Source organism: Schistocerca nitens, chromosome 5 (genome assembly GCF_023898315.1).
Source record: "Schistocerca nitens isolate TAMUIC-IGC-003100 chromosome 5, iqSchNite1.1, whole genome shotgun sequence".
Taxonomy (NCBI): domain Eukaryota; kingdom Metazoa; phylum Arthropoda; class Insecta; order Orthoptera; family Acrididae; genus Schistocerca; species Schistocerca nitens.
The window spans coordinates 195,290,213-195,307,746 of NC_064618.1; the positions used below are offsets into that span (position 1 = coordinate 195,290,213).

Here is a 17,534-nt window from a genome sequence, read left to right on the forward strand (position 1 = left end):
GGTTTAACTAGTTCTAAGTTCTAGGGGACTAATGACCTCAGCAGTTGAGTCCCATAGTGCTCAGAGCCATTTGAACCATTTGAACCATACACGTTATGTGTCTTTAATGCAGTGGTTTTGATTACCATCTGCAGTCTCATGCCGTTGATCATTGCTGATTCTTCTGCCTTATTGGCAGTTTCCCACCTCAAGGGCAAGAGGATGCCCTGAGCCTCTGCCCCGCTCTTCCACCCTTTTTGGCAAGGGCGTTGACTGAGTGAGGAATGATTTGTTATTCTAGAAGTCTTCGGCCGCCACTGTTGATAGTTTTTATTTAAATATTAAGTAGTGGTGGGGTTCGAACTGTAGCCGAGTGCTCTCTGATTACTGATCAAAGGCGGTACGCCTAACCTGTATGCAGATATACGCACATACAGAGAAAAAGAAAAGAAGTAATAAAACTGTATTGGTGATGTTGGCTTCACTTAATCACCTACAGAAAAAATTACCCACTAGACACCATAAATAGAAGTTTAATTAAGTTAACGTTAGGAAATTACAGTGACTCTAATCGAAGAAGGATGACTTTCATGTGGGTTGCCGCATGTGGAGAAACTGTATGTTGTACTGTAACTTCTCTTTTTAATAGAAATATATCCATCTACTACTTTAAATCTAAAAACCAATATGCGAAAACGAAAGATCATCTCGTATTCCAGTGCACCCACTAACGACATAATGTTAAAAAGACGAAATCCAGCTGCATCTATGTGAAGCAATCAGAAATATATTTTTATTAACTGTTACAATTTACGTTAATTTTTATGGACAACGTTGACAATAAAATACTATTTATGTATAATTTAATTTGCTCATCTCTCTATATAAAAATGAATATCCTGTCTGATTCAGTGACTCAACACCACTCACGTCAAACCGCTAAGTACAGCAACCTGATATTTATCTTGTACTGTAGGTATCGTTAAAGAAGGTATTTTCGAAATTCCACCCCTAAAGGGGTGAAATTGGGAATGAAAAGTTTTTTGAAGCTAGAACAATGAATATTAGTATATGATTTCTCTGTAAGAAACAAAAGAAATTGTTGTTCAACATTTTTGGCAATGAAAGACATAAGGAGGTGAAATAGAGGGTGAAATGTTTGAAAATAAATCATAGTTAAAGAGCTACTAAAGCATTTTAAAATTAAAATTGGCAATTAACTTCTGGATTAGAAATAAAAAATTCGTGTTCTGCTGTTTTTCGAAAAGTCAACCCCCTAAGCGGGTGAACTAAGCGACGAAACGTTGAATCCACAAAAATTTGCATTTGGCTTCTCGATTGGAAATGAAAAAAATAGATGTTCCAACATTTTTGGAAATTCAATCACCAAGAGAATGAAATAGGGAAGAAAGTTTTCATGGAAATATTTCATACGTCTTTGATAGGTTTTGGGAATACAGCCACTAAGGGGGTGGGGGGATGGGGGAATGAGGGAGGAACAGGGGATGAAAATTTTTATGAAATTATTTTGTTCTATTGAAACACAGAGGGTATTGTGGTCATAATACAGGCGTCGTTCAAGCGATTTTTCGAAATTCCGTCAATAAGGGAGTGAAATAGAGGGTGAAAAGTTTTTTGAAAATGTGCCGGTATTAAAGCGATTTTGAAGTCAAAACTACGAAAACTGGTATTTATTCTCTTGGTCATGAATAAAAAACTACATGTTTGAGAGTTTTTGGAAATAAATCTCCTACTGGGGTAAAACAACGGCTGAAAGTTCTTTTTATCATAAATTATTAAAGAACTACTAGCGCATTTTTAAAATAAAACTTGGTGTTTGAGTTCTCTGTTGGAAATGAAAGATACGTGTTTCATTCTTTCTGGGTATTCAATCCTGAAGAGGGTCAAAAGGGGAATGAAACGTTTTATGAAAATATTTGATTATAAAAGCAGAATCATTTCTTGGTCAGAAATGCATTCGGAAAAGATCGTGCTTCTATGATTCATTAGTATGAAAAGTTTCTAACGTGTGGAAATTGGTAAGCTAAATGATAGAAAGCTACTGAACAGTTACCACGAGAATTAGTCTTTGTTAGAAATTGCTATAAAAAGATTTTTCACTACTTTAATTTTTCAGCAGGCATAATATAGGTTTATAAAACTATTCTTGTGGTAATTACGAAGCAGACTGGTCACTACTGGTGACTGTACAGGAATATCCGTTTGAAATGAGAGAATTCTGCGCTGCGTGTAATATTGATGTTAATAAGTACAGAACCAATTAACCGATTTGCTTGTTCATTTTTTTAATTCAGTACATGAAGTTAAATTAAACCCGTTGGAACATTTTAGTTACGCGAAGATCAGCAGCCATATAAACGGTCACTAACTCTTATGGCGTGTAAATTTACACACTAGCAGTGGGCGGGAAAATATACCAACTCGATTAAAGAAAAACAAAAAGAAGTACAAAATCTGTGAAGGCCATACCTCCTAAGCGAATGACGCAGTGGGCGCTTAGCTAGTATCGTAAAAAACGGAGTAGCTGAATGATACACGAACATTTTCGGAATTTGATGATGTTTTACGAACTCCTCCATCTCGGCACGACGGACTTCGAGCAGGCAGTCAGTGATACGCCTCGTAACATTTCATATCCCAGAAGGAACTGCAGACGTTCTATTAATGTTTGTACCAAAGTATTTTCTAAATGATAATTCCATTAATTGAAATTTTTTTTTTGTTTTCTGAATGTCGCGACTGTCGGTTTACAGATTACTCATGATCTTTGTGAAGAGTTTTATTCTGTGATATCGACAAGCATGTTATCAGCAATCGGCCGGCCGGTGTGGCCGTGCGGTCTAGGCGCTTCAGTCTGGAACCGCGTGACCGCTCCGGTCGCAGGTTCGAATCCTGCCTCGGGCATGGATGTGTGTGATGTCCTTAGGTTAGTTAGGTTTAAGTAGTTCTAAGTTCTAGGGGACTAATGACCACAGATGTTAAGTCCCATAGTGCTCAGAGCCATTTGAACCATTTGTTATCAGCAATCATTATTTTTGCTTAGAATATTCAATAATAGAACAAAAACTTCCAGTGAATATTATTTAATGCATTTACGGCGCCACTGGCTTGACCCCTGCAGTAATTGGCTTTGTTGCTGTGGTGGCCCCTTGCCCTAACGAAATGAATCAGGTTTCTAACTCGAGGTAAAATCTGTAGATTGAAACATTTAAATAGCATCACTCGGGTGAACCACCCCTATTAGAGAACTAATCAACCAGCATGAAGATTGTGAAAGGTCATAGAACAAGATTCTGTCTGAATAATGTTTCGCACTCTGTGCTAGCTCAACTCTGAAGAATACTAACAGACAAAATGTACCATTAACGACTGCTTCACATGATATCCCTTGAGCGCGATGTTGCAAAGCACCAATAATATGTATAATATGCGACACCTTGCATATTGCCCATCATGCAACCACAACATTGGCTACTAGTGGCAACAGGGTTCGAGACTGGTGGTATCCAGTGGCGAGGACAGTATAAGACTACAGTACATAGCTGAACTGTTAGTCGACTGGTTACTCATAACGTTGCTTAAGTGCTAGTGTTGCTGATACAAAGCAGAGCAATGGAGACGATAAACAAAGGAAACAAAGCGTTATACCTACAGCAGTTGACATTTCGTCAGGAATGAACCTAAGGAATTTATCAGAGTGAGAAAGAACTGGCATATGGAGTATTAGCATTTCTGCAAGGCGAGTCAGTGAAATATCTGGTGTCGTATACGTTCGGCTGTGCGCACAATGTACATTAAGTGTACAATGATGATGATACGTGTTGAACAAGTGAAAGGAATTTTAAAACAGGTGTCGGGTTATGTTGTTCATCAACCATGTCGGACAGAGGTAAATAAATCTCTTCTCCAGTGAAACACAGTAAACGAAAGCCGTTGTCCAATGGGCTGGTGTTACACTTAATCATACGCTTAATCACGTACATAGCAAATAAAAGGAGAAAAAGAACAGCTTTTGAATAAGTCAGCAGCAACATGACCGTGGAGAGCTGCAGAAAAACCGTAGATATTCAAGGGAGGACAAGGCACACTTGTTACAAAAACTGGTGTTTGAGCGTTTCAGGTATGTTTGATACAATGTACAAAATGTGGATGAAAGTGACCTACTACATTATGCAAATCAGATTGAGCACGACATAGATTACAGTGGTTTCAAAGGAAGTAACGAAAGCTTGTGTAACTTCAAACAGTGCTAGAGATTTAGAAAACCTAAGGTAACGAAATTTCAAACAAAGCGACCATGCACAGCAAACTGCGGAATCAGCCCGAAAATTTGTAGATAAAATAAAGAATTTTCCTATCGTTCAGTAAGGAGTTTGTCTTCAATTCCAACCAATTTGGATTTGAAGAGGAAATGCATACGAGGAAACACTAGAAATTAAGAGATACCAATAGAGTTGCATCAACATCGACTAAAATTAATGCCTTAACGCAGTCGTATATAATTATGATGACTGTTAATCTGGATGGTAAATTGCCTGGAAATTTATTTATTGTACTGCGAGGAGTTTGAGGTGGAAATGACTATGGGAAAAACTGACTCAGTTTACAGAAAAGTCTAAACAACCTTTGGCGAATTTAAAAGCGAGAGTGGTATCTTTAAGTGTGCAACGGTAATGCCAGTGTTAAAAGTAGAGGAGAGAGAGCGGATGCATGGAAATTCTACGTTGAAGGCCTCTGTGAAGGAGAGGACTTGTTTAATGACGTCATGTGCGAAACAGGAGGTAACAGGGAAGAAACAGGGCATCCAGTATTAGAATCAGAATTTAAAAGAGCTTTGGACAACTTAATATCAAATAAGTCACAAGACACAGACAATATTCCATCGAGATTTCTAAAATCATTGAGAAATGGATACAAAACGACTATTCATTTTGGTGTGTAAAATGTATGAGACTGGCCATATACCATCAGAGATTCGGAGGAGCATCATCCACACAATTCCGAATACAGCGAAAGGCGAAAAGTGCGATAATAATCGCCCAAACATCTTAACAGCTCATTTATCCAAGTTGTTGACAAGAATAATACAGAATAATGGAAAATAAAATTGAGGTTCTGTTACAAGATGATCTGTTTGGCTTTAGGGAAGGCAGAGGCACCGGAGAGGCAATTCTGATTTTACATTTTGTGGTGTGACGTATGTACGGACAATATGAGACGATAATTTTTTATTACAGATGGTAAGAAGACAGACGATTAAAACAAACTTTGTTGATAGTTTACAATCACGTTTTCTAAAGATATACGGTAATTAAGAAATAACATGACTGAAGAAGTAAAAGGGGTATTAATTTAAATGAACATTTCTTAACATCTTATATCTTCTGCACGTATTCTGTTTTCTTTCGTAAACTGCAGGTTATATAGAGTTTGTTTTAATTAGTCATGACAAAATTTTTATATTTTACTGAAATGTACTTCAAGAAGTCAAATATTGTCTTCTTGAATTGTTTGAAAATCAGAATACAAATACTAATCAGTAACGGAATAGAAGAAAACAAGTCAGAAAAGTCCGATCGCCCACCATTAGAATTGCTTATGGCATAGAATCATGAGTATACACTATGAAACTGAGAATAAATCGAAGAAAGGCTACAGCAATAAGAAGTACCAGAAACGACAACAGCCACAAGCTAACCATCACAACTGGGGATCACTGGCACGCAACATTTGTCTCAGGCTGTATGTGGCAGCAAGGATGAGGCCAAAGAGACTGAACATCATTCGTGTTGTGAACTTTATTTTGGCAGAACACACGAAGTTATATTCACTAAACAGCTCTTTGAAGAAAACCACCTGTGGTGCTGACTACTAAGAAACAGAATAATTTACAATCACAAAACTATGCCAGACTGTCTAATAGCAAACAGATTAAGTACAATAACAAAAATTGTAGCCATACAGTGAAAGAGCTGAAAATTCTTTCTCGAAAGAAAGTTAGATTTACAGTCTAAAGTAGAAGCATACTCCACAAATAAGCTCCATTTGTGAAAATAACTATACCGCCGGATAGCAAAGGTGCGCAAGGCACACAAGAAAAATATCCAGGCAAAATTGTTGTTAAATATTACGTCTTGAATGATACAAAGAGTCAGTGAGAACCTTCATGACATTAACAGATGTTTGGCCAGTTCAAAAACATTACATACAAGCAATAAGATTAACAACCATTCACTTGGCCTAGCCACACTTAAATAAACACCTTTAAGTGAATAAATCTAGTAATTACTCAATCGGTCAATTAGTCAATTAACACTTCAACAATTTATATGAGCTAGAAATTAAAAAAATCAAGGAGAGTTCACTTAGGCGCGCATTGATTAAGATACAAATAAATACATCAACGTGCTACACAACCTTGGCTTGGCAAGGTGTAGTGGACCCGGAGGCATGAACTGATGCAGAACCATCTGCTCCCGGTTGGCCGTGTGCTCGAGCGCGGACTTTGCTCCGCATTTGGACGTTGCGCCTGCTCTATGAGACAGGCAAATTTCACCCAAGTCCCACCAAAAGAAACACAAATTGTAGCCTAATCAACAGAGGAGTATGGAATTTAACCCAGCAATTTTGCCGGGCGTCTAATATAGACCGAACGCCACGCACGACAGTCAAAATTACGAGAAAAGTAAGTACATAATTTTTCAATAAGTTAATGGAGTCAAATCAGTGAAACTTGTAAAGCGGACAAGATATAAACACAGTTCCAAGTACGGCTACCGAACAAGATGTTCGACTTCTAACCACAAATTCTACCACACTCGCGCCACGTGGGCGGGGGGTAAAGAAGTAACTGCCACACGGCGCGGAATGCTAAACCCCTGACTAACAGCCAACAGATGATATCCTTTTGAATAACATTACAACCACGTATAACATACTAATAACAAAAGCAAAATAGAGTCCTCACTGAGGAAAAAGAATGTTCCGTGAAACTTGGTAGCGCAAACAGTCAATAAGACAATAAATTAAACTGTGTTCTCCAATAATAGTACATGCAGGTTGTGGCACATGACATGAAACTACTTAATATACTATATGCGTTCCGCCACAATTCCGACGCCTTACAGCAGCCAACTAGGAAATTCAGACCGAACTTCGTAATTGACACTCATATTGGAGAATTAAAGAAACAAATTCAGTAGTTTTGTAGGAGTGCATGGGAAACTTTTCCGCCAAGAGACAGAAGCTGGATCACTAAGCAGAAGTTCGATACGGAACCGGACGTGAACCTCGAATAAGCAACCTTAAAACTACCGAACTAAATCGCCAAAATACTGGTACAAGAAATGGAAATTACACGTGAGGCTACTGCCGATGCCCGACTCGCTTGCATGCCATAAACGAAATAGGAAGCTCACGAAACATATCCGTGCAACGGTACAGAAAGGACAGCGTGGAGCCTACACACAACTTCAACACAGCGGCGGTCCTCCGACCGCCTCCAGATGCGACCGGTCGCTGAAGCACACAACATTCTGCTTTCCTCAGCACACGCCCTACACGTCCAAAGGTCTGCAGCCAACCGCAACCGAGGTAGTAATGGTTCGCAGTACAGGAACCCGCCTGAGTGTCTCTTCGTGGTATCGCTGCTACACCCAGAGCTTGTAACTGCTAACTGCCGGAACCTGACTCAGCCCGCCGTCAGGTTCCAGCTCAGCCACCTCACTCCGAGCCAACTGTTTCACATTACCTGTCTCACGGTAACTGCCCTCGAACCTCCAATCTCCGAGTGAACCACGCCCTCCCAAGACAAAGATGTTCTACTAGAGACAGTGGTGCGACCTATCGATCTCTCATTTACATGAAGTTAATGAATTTTTCTACCTAGATAACAATACAACCCAAGTCTGACGGAGCAAGAGGGACGTAAAAAGCAGACACAGGTCTTAATTTGAAGAAGGAATTTCTGATAATATACGTTTGCAGCACAGCACTGTACGGTAGTGATACAGAGACTGTGGGGATAGCCGGAACATGAGAGAATCGAAGAATTTTAGGTGTACTACTAAGGAAGAATTTTGGAAATTAGATGGACTGATAAGGTAATGAATGAGGTTCTTTGCAGAATAGAGAAGGGAAGGAGCGTAATGAAAACGCTGACAGGAAGAAGGGACAGGATGATAGGACATCTTTTAAGACATCGGATAATAACTTCAGTGGTACTGGACGGTGCTGTAAAGGTTAGAAGAGAAACACAGAGATTTTATACGTCCGTCAAATAATTGAGGAAATAGTCACAGCGGCTACTCTGAGACGAAAACGTTGGCACAGGAGAGGCATTCTTGGAGGGCCGCATCAAACCAGTCAGAAGACGGTTGATTCAAAAACAGAAAGTGTGATCTCAATACAGCACCGCTTCTGCAACTGACATTGTAGGTTTCAGGTACACACAACTGTACCACAGGCCGCGAGACTCCAGACTTTGTGGCATGGAAACCAAGAGGACATGGATATGCTGCTGGGAACATTTGCAGGTACATCCACAAACAGTCGACAGTGGTTGCAGGAGGAACAAAACAACTTGCCGACGTATTACATTCCGGATATGTGTCATGGGCTTGTTAGGCGAACGTGCAAGCCAGGGAGGTGGAGACACCTGAATTTCTTCGAAGAAGTTTTTCACGTCTCTCGTCGCATGTGGTCCACTGTTCAGCCGAAATCGGGCATGTGGAATTGCCTGCAGGAGCAGTGATGTCACGGGCTGTAAAACGTCGATCACATAGCGGCTGCTATTCAGATTGGCCTTAATACCTAGGAGGCGAGGTCGCATATTATAGACGGCCCCCACGCATCAAATCTGACGTTTTCTCGCTATGCCGCTCGACGATGCAATGTGCACATCTGCATTCGTCATTGTAGCGTCTAACATATGTGCGACCATCGCTGTAGTATAAATTTAAGCAGACCTCGTCCGGAAACAGGATATTTTGCCACTCGGGACCCTAGCAATTGAGTTCATCCGCTCATTGTAGTCTGATACGTAGGCGGTTTCATGTGAATGGAAGTCGAATCAATCGCGTCCGTGGCACAAGACCAGCCTTCAGTATGTGACGTTCAATCGTCGATGCAGATATGTCTTCAGTCAACTGAGTGCTCCAATGTCGAGTTAACACTGTGATCAGAGTTTTCCTGCCTTTTACGTCCATTCAGACAAAGTGACGATCACGCAGCTGTGTGGTCCAATACCTGCTCATGGCAGTGTATGACAGTCTCCCCTCCACCGGTTACATAAACGTACCACTGTCGTCGTTCCACGCCATGTGTAAACAGCAGTGTCTCGGTCGAACAAATACGATTCCCAGATACTAATCATTGTGTGTACCCGCCAGGGTAGCCGAGAGCGCTAATACTCTGCTTCCTGGACTCGGGTAGACGCATCAGCCCCGAATCGCATCCGCCCAGTGGATTAACGACGAAGTCCAGTTTGCCGCCCGCCTGGGTGTGGTTTTTAGATGGTTTTCCACATCCCGCTGGGTGAATACCGGGCTGGTTTCCACGTTCCGCCTGTTACACAACTCACAGACGTTATAACACTTTCGCACTATTTCATGACTTACACTAGATGCAGACAGATGGGGTACACTACTTCCGTCCCGGGGTTTTGGGAGGGGCGGCAGGAAGGGCATCTGGCCACCCTCTGTCACTAACACTACCAAATCCTTCATAACAAGGCCGACCCCGCGTTGGAGTGGGACAAGGCCCAAAGAAAGAAAGAAAGAAAGAAAGAAGATACTAAGCATTCTGCCTGTTCGAACTCACTAACATGCTGATATTGCGCCCTTTGACGTAGATGGAGCACGCTGGCACTTGCTTGCACGTTTCGCCCGCATCTCGTGGTCGTGCGGTAGCGTTCTCGCTTCCCACGCCCGGGTTCCCGGGTTCGATTCCCGGCGGGGTCAGGGATTTTCTCTGCCTCGTGATGGCTGGGTGTTGTGTGCTGTCCTTAGGTTAGTTAGGTTTACGTAGTTCTAAGTTCTAGGGGACTTATGACCACAGCAGTTGAGTCCCATAGTGCTCAGAGCCATTTGAACCATTTTTGCACGTTTGCACTTTGTCTGGCAGTTCGATGGCGACTGAGTGTGCCGTAACACTTACCTGCCTGGTCACAGAGAAGAGGGTGCTGTTTGGTCTACATTAACACTACTTGTCTGCGGTCTTATACATTTATTATACCAGGTGACTATAATATTCTGAGTGTTCCAGTGTAGGCTGTATACATTGCAGGACGCTGAAACATCGCGGAAATGTTCATTGTTGGTTGTGCTTGCAAAGTATGCTGAAAAAATAATAGATCCACTGTCTGCCACCAGGTGAAAATACGGCGCTGTTAGCAGTCAGGAAGTGGGTATAGTAAGAGGGTAAGAACGATCGAACACATGATAACGGTGGATCTGGTACGTTTATTAAGACACGGTCACAAGTTACAACATGTGCTCAGTATGGTCTCCCGACTGAGCAGCAATCTGCATCTATAACGTGGCATGGTCGACACTCGATCAGAGCATATCCAGTGTAAGCAAAGTGATGTGTCATCGTATGCCATCCTTCAGGTCAAGAAGACTCCCAACATATCCGTGATAGATGTGATCTTTCAGATACCCCCCCCCCCCCCCAACAAGCAGAAGTTACATGGAGCTAATCATTCAGTCGGGCCGGCCGAAGTGGCCGTGCGGTTAAAGGCGCTGCAGTCTGGAACCGCAAGACCGCTCCGGTCGCAGGTTCGAATCCTGCCTCGGGCATGGATGGCTGTGATGTCCTTAGGTTAGTTAGGTTTAACTAGTTCTAAGTTCTAGGGGACTAATGACCTCAGCAGTTGAGTCCCATAGTGCTCAGAGCCATTTGAACCATTTGAACCATTCAGTCGGTGCACCTCGAACGTCACACATTTTGAAACTCCCTAGAGATGGTGTGGTCGTTACCGAAGGTTTCTTGATGCAAAGTGACATGTGGTATCACACCTCGTTGCATGAAAATAGTGGTAAGGACACAGTTGCGTTGTTGCGAAGCTGGAATCACGTGTTGCACAAGGAGGTCCTTCAAACGTGCAGATGTTACTGAGCACGTAACAGGCACATGACGTTTCATCTTCTCGAAGAAAAATGAGTTTTTGGAAAAAACACACAGTCACACATGCTGAGTGCGTTCGATGTTTCTGCACAAGATTAGCGGAGTAGAACACCATATATAGCAAGCAGGTCTGTGCATTCACTGTACTGCGCAGAGTAAGGCGTGCCTCGTCGATCGACAGAATTTTCCCCAGCCACATGTCATCCATTTACATACCCGTGAAAGAAGGGCTATTTAGGTTAGTTTGGTCCTTCGTTTGGTACACATTTTGAATCTTGTGGAGTGACCAGCGTAAAAAGGAGTGCAAAACCTTTTCAACTGTTGGCCAGGAAACAGACAGTTCCCACAACACCACCTAACTCAAAACGATTCTTCAAATTTCTGGGTCATATTCTTCATCCCATTTATTGAGATGAGGCTTCTTTCACTGATACTCCCGTAAGGCAGCGCTGTTGTTGTTGCCAAGCTGGTAAATCAACTTCATCATCAGGGCACAGAGTTTCTTGTGCGCAGACATTGAATATCGTACATAAAACTTCAACCTTCTGAAAGCTTATGTCAACAGTCACGTCACAAACTAAATCAACATCTGTCGCCAAGTGATAAACAGCTTACAAACATAAAAACAGGGAACATTTCACGCACTGACTGTTGACAATGCCATATTTTCAGTTGGTGGCACAAAGCGGAATTATCTTTTCAGTATACTACGCACGTGGACCAATTAATGAAGATACCTACGATGTTTCAGCATCCTGCAGCGTATACAGCCCGTAATGCATCCTTCACAACACCATCAGTTTGAATATTTTACCAGCCAGTAGTTCCACTATTGTAAACGTTGTCCCATTCATTTTGCGTGTTCCAATTTTCACAGACAGTGGTGTTGTTTACGAGTGAAGTAAACGTCTGTATATATGTGTTGTGTTACCTGTGCTTAAAGCGTATTACTGTGATATATCGAACATCATTATAACAGTGGTTCAAATGGCTCTGAGCACTATGGGACCTAACATCTATGGTCATCAGTCCCCTAGAACTTAGAACTACTTAAACCTAACTAACCTAAGGACAGCACACAACACCCAGTCATCACGAGGCAGTGAAAATCCCTGACCCCGCCGGGAATCGAGCCCGGGAACCCGGGCGTGGGAAGCGAGAACGCTACCGCCCGACCACGAGCTGCGGACATTGTAACAGTGATCTACCGCCGAATAAATGTATTACAGCTACTACTATTCTGTGTCAGGAGCACTCACCGACTCGACGGCGCCCTGCAGCATGGTGCTGTCCAGCCACCAGGAGATGCGGGCTGGCGGCCGCGACCCCACGGAGCGGCAGGTGAGCTCGTAGCTGCGGCCGGCCGACAGCGGCTGCTCGCTGCTCAGGATGCTCGCCGACAGCGGCCTGACTGCAACACCACGCGTGCCGCGTACAGGCACCGTACCCACACTACGCCGGCACCGTGCGCGACGCAGAAAGTACACCCGCGTCACATTTCCCGATGGTTTAGCACAACAATCCATACTAAAATTTTTGGACAGATCTTCAATGCAGGATGTCATTGAAACTGCATATTTTCGTAATAAGCCGATACACTATACAAACAAACAAACAAACACATACTCACACAAACAAACACACACACACACACACGCACACATTAAAGAGGGAGAGAGACAGTAATACCACGCACCACGAAGAAGTTATCCGAATGTGACGGAAATCAATAGATATCATATGCAAGCAGAGACAAACAAATTATTACAATCTCAGAAAAAAATACGAAGAATTATACAGAAGAAAGAGCTCCATAGAGTGGGAAAGTCAATAACACCTTGGTGCATCTCTGGCTCTCATGCAAGCAATTACTCCAATTACAAAATGATCTAGAGAGATTTTCTCTATGGTGCGAAAAGTGGCAATTAGCACTAAACAAACAAAAGTGCGTGGTCATCCACATGGGTACTAAAAGAAATCAGATTAATTTTGGGTATACCATAAATCGCACAAATGTAAGGGCTGTCAGTTCGACTAAATACCTAGGAATTACAATTACGAGCAATTTAAATTGGAAAGACCACATAGATAATATTGTGGGGAAGACGAAACTAAGACTGCGCTTTGTTGGCAGATCACTTAGAAGATGCGATAAACCCACTAAAGAGACATCTTACATTACAATTGTCCGTCCTCTGCTGGAATATTGCTGCGCGGTATGGGATCCTTACCAGGTAGGATTGACGGAGGACATCGAAAAAGTGCAAAGAAGGGCAGCTCGTTTCGTGTTATAGCGCAATAGGGGTGAAAGTTTCACTGATCTGATACGCGAGTTGGGGTGGCAGTCACTGAAACAAAGGCGGTTTTCTTTGCGGCGAGATCTGTATACGAAATTTCAATCACCAACTTTCTCTTCCAAATGCGTAAATATTTTGTTGACACCCACCTACGTAGGGAGAAATGATCATCATAATAAAATAAGAGATATCAGAGCACGAACGGAAAGAGATAGGTGCTCCTTTTTCCCACGCGCCATCCGAGAGTGGAATGGTAGAGAAATAGTATGAAAATGGTTCGATGAACCGTCTGCCAGGCACTTAAGTGTGAATTGCAGAGGAACCATGTACATGTAGATGTTGATTCGGTTTGGCACTGACTGACTGAATGGTTAGATGTCCACCTGATAGATACCTTGTCAAAATATGTCCAGTTATCACCTTTGATTCTCAAATTTCCCCGATGATTGGAGAGCCCTGGCCGTAATGCTCCGAACTTCCACAGTTGGCTTGAGATCCGCTGACCTTGCTGACCTTGCTGTTTGGCGAGCACGAAGACAAGCAGTAGAAACGCTCGCCTTTATCTTGCTGAAATGTAAGCCCAGGATTGCTTGCCATGAAGGGCAACAAACCGGGGTCTAGAATATCGCTGACGTACCGCTCTGCTGCAAGGCTGCTGCGGATGACAGTCAAAGGGTATCTTACCGTCTGATGAAATACCACCTAGACCATCACTCCCAGGTGTGCTGCGTGGTGGGTGAAGTCAGTTTGGTGTCCCACTGCGGTCTGGGGTGTCTCTAGACATGTCTTCGGTGGTCATCAGGTCTCATTTCGAAGCAGGACTCATCACTGAAGGGAATTGTATTTCAGTTCATGAGATTACAAGCTGAATGTACCCGAAGCCACTGTAGAGGTGTTGACAGTAGTCGGCGTAAGGGGCACCGTGAGCTCAACCCACTTTCTGTGAGTCAACTATTGACATTGTTGTGGTCACTGACACGCAAGTTGCACGTCGGATTGCTGATAATGATGAATCCGGTGCTCTGAGCGCCTATTTGACGGCTGCTCAGTCTTCACGTTCGCTCGTCTCTCTAGGTCGATCGCTCCTTTCTTGACGCTAAGCTCGACCATAGTCCACCAGTTCCTGCCAACATCGCTGAGTACTGACATCGCTCCTATAACATCGATTCACCCGATATCTCCTACCGGCTTTTTTGAGCAGAACTACTACGGCATAGCTACTGTCCAACTGACAAAATGTAATGAAAATCGCGATGTCCTTATGCCCTGGTATGGATATGTCCCCTGTTCACTATCTTTGCAGCTGCACGATCAAACTGCGATGCAGCGTCACTCATTCATCCATCCGTCGATATCTGTATCAAAATCGTGATCGGTTTCCATAGGTCCTTAATGGTGCGTCGTTCTTTTATTTAAGAGTGTATTAACACGAAATACACTGAACAAGGCTTGTAAGCTACACAACCACTGAAATCATCCAGGCGACTGCTCGGTTTGCTCCTGTTAGCCATTCAGAGCACCAGACATGTTACCTCATCAGCCAACTACAACACAGCAGACATGACTGAGGTTGTTGTTAGGTTGGGACCAAATGGCAGAACTTAAAATGTTGCTGGTTTAACTTAGAAAAATTAAGAACATTAGTTGTCACAAATATTTGCCTATAAATGGCTACGAGTGAATCGAGCTACAGTTAAATTAAATCTTTAGTATGTGACAGTTGATGGAAAGCCATTGGGAGTGTGGGAAAGATCTGGTGATGACATTTCTCGACGTAGTGAAAGCATATGACAGTATAGCCAGGGAAAAGGTATGGGCTACCATGAAGAGAAAGGGAATCAGAAAGCAAACACTTGAAGTCATCCAGGCAAAGTATCAAAAAAGCTCTAGTTGTGTGCAACCAGCAGTTTTTGGAAGAACTGAATGGTTTAAGAATGTTACGGGGCAAAGACAAGGAAGTGTGATATCACCACTACTATTTATAATGGTGATGGATGAAAAGCCGGCCGAAGTGGCCGTGCGGTTAAAGGCGCTGCAGTCTGGAACCGCAAGATCGCTACGGTCGCAGGTTCGAATCCTGCCTCGGGCATGGATGTTTGTGATGTCCTTAGGTTAGTTAGGTTTAACTAGTTCTAAGTTTTAGGGGACTAATGACCTCAGCAGTTGAGTCCCATAGCGCTCAGAGCCATTTGAACCATTTGATGGATGAAATGGTCAAAGAGACGAAAGAAGCCCATACAGGAAGAGGGATGAAGCTGTTACTATTTACTGATGATATTGTGGTGTGGGGAAGCATTAAGGAGGTACAAAAACAAATACACATAAGAAATGATAAGATCGAAGAATATGGAATGAAACTTAGGGTGGAGAAAAGCAAGACCATGGTGGTAGCCGGAGGGGATAGAGAGGGCAAGGGACAAATTCATATTAAGGGACGGGATATTGAAATAGTGGACAACTTTAAATATTTGGGAAGTGTATTAATGAGGAATGCTTGTCTGCAGACAGAAATCAGCAAACGAATCCTACAGAGTAGCACATTTTACCAGTGTCTGAGGGGCTTTGTTTGGGGGAAGGGAAGTGCCAATGAGGTTCAGGCTGATGCTATACAAGACCTACTTCACACCCCTACTAATTTACGGCGAAGAGACTAGGACTATAAAAGGAGAGAGTAGGATACAATCCAGTGAAACGAAGTTTCTGAGAAGTATGCTAGAGAGCACGAGGACAGAGAGAGTGAAAAATGAAGGTGTTAGGAAGGAAATTGGAGTGGAGAAGTTGACTGAGAAAATTAAAAAGAATAGATTAAAATGGTTTGGGCATATGAAGAGAATGGGAGAGGGAATAATACCAAAAGAATGATGGAGTGCAGGATTAAGGGCAAGAGGCCGAGACGAAGACGGAGAACAAGATGGGTTGATACCATAAAGAAGAGTTTAAGGAGGGGAAACCTGCTATGGAACCAAATTTTCGGAGAAGAACGGTGGAAAGACAGAGTAACGTGAGGAAGTACCATTCATACCCCAACCCATCCAGATGTTGGATAGAGGGGAAACAAAGATGATGAGATGATCACATTAGTGTCATCATAAATGTTCGTAAATGACCGAATTCCTCCTGAGGGAATGGTTTATCTAACAACTTTATGCATACGACCTTCAACCACACAAGCAGGGGATGTCAGTTTGACCCCTTTGTTCTTCCCTTGGAACACACAGATTAATGAGGCTTGCAGACAATAAAAGTCAGACGTAGTTAGAGGGTGATGCAGTGCAGATGACGGCTAGTGTATATCAAAAATGGTTCAAATGGCTCTGAGCACTATGGGACTCAACATCTTAGGTCATAAGTCCCCTAGAACTTAGAACTACTTAAACCTAACTAACCTAAGGACATCACACACACCCATGCCCGAGGCAGGATTCGAACCTGCGACCGTAGCAGCCCCTCGGTTCCGGACTGCAGCGCCAGAACCGCACGGCCACCGCGGCCGGCGCTAGTGTATATCACAAGCAATTAACTTTGTGCAGTTAAATATTGTACAATGATGAATGGATATGGAACGTGTCGGTTTGGTGCATTTACAGTAGAAAGTCGTCTCAGCTGAGTAACTGCTACGGATGCAAGTGTTTTTCTAGACTAGATGTATGTCGTAATAGCTCACACGACGATTCCAGCAAGTGCTGTGGACAAGGAATGCTATATGGCCAACAGCAGCTACCTGTTTAATAGGAGACGTGAAGATATCATAGCTTGTAGGCTGGTCACCGCTTACACGTCTTTTCTTGTGTTTAATACACAGGAGGTCTTCGTTTTCGTCTTACAGCCGTGGAGTGAGGATGTATTGTCTTTGGAAATGTTAATATTCATTACTTCTGGACAATTCATCGACAAGAGTTGTAATAACATGTGTTCTTCGAAAGTTCATTATTTATACATCCCATGCTGTGTTCTATAGTCACTGTAATGATAATATGATCTAACAGCACTATACGTGAAACACTTTCAGCAATAAAAAAAAAATGAACGTTTAATTTCTTATTGTTAATTCGGTATTTCGCTTCGAAAAATAACTAAAAGAGTTACACTTGAATATTAAACGAAAGTTTT

At 42.7% G+C, this 17,534-nt stretch overlaps 1 protein-coding gene across 1 annotated transcript in view; it reads right to left on the reverse strand.

Annotated features, from left to right (window-relative positions):
- The window catches only part of LOC126260341 (nephrin-like), a 551,200-nt gene that overhangs the window by 293,056 nt on the left and 240,610 nt on the right, over positions 1–17,534 (reverse strand). Inside the window, exon 5 of the mRNA XM_049957665.1 lies at positions 12,387–12,538. Within this exon, the coding sequence (XP_049813622.1) occupies positions 12,387–12,538 (152 nt within the window). The remainder of the gene's footprint in view (positions 1–12,386; positions 12,539–17,534) is intronic.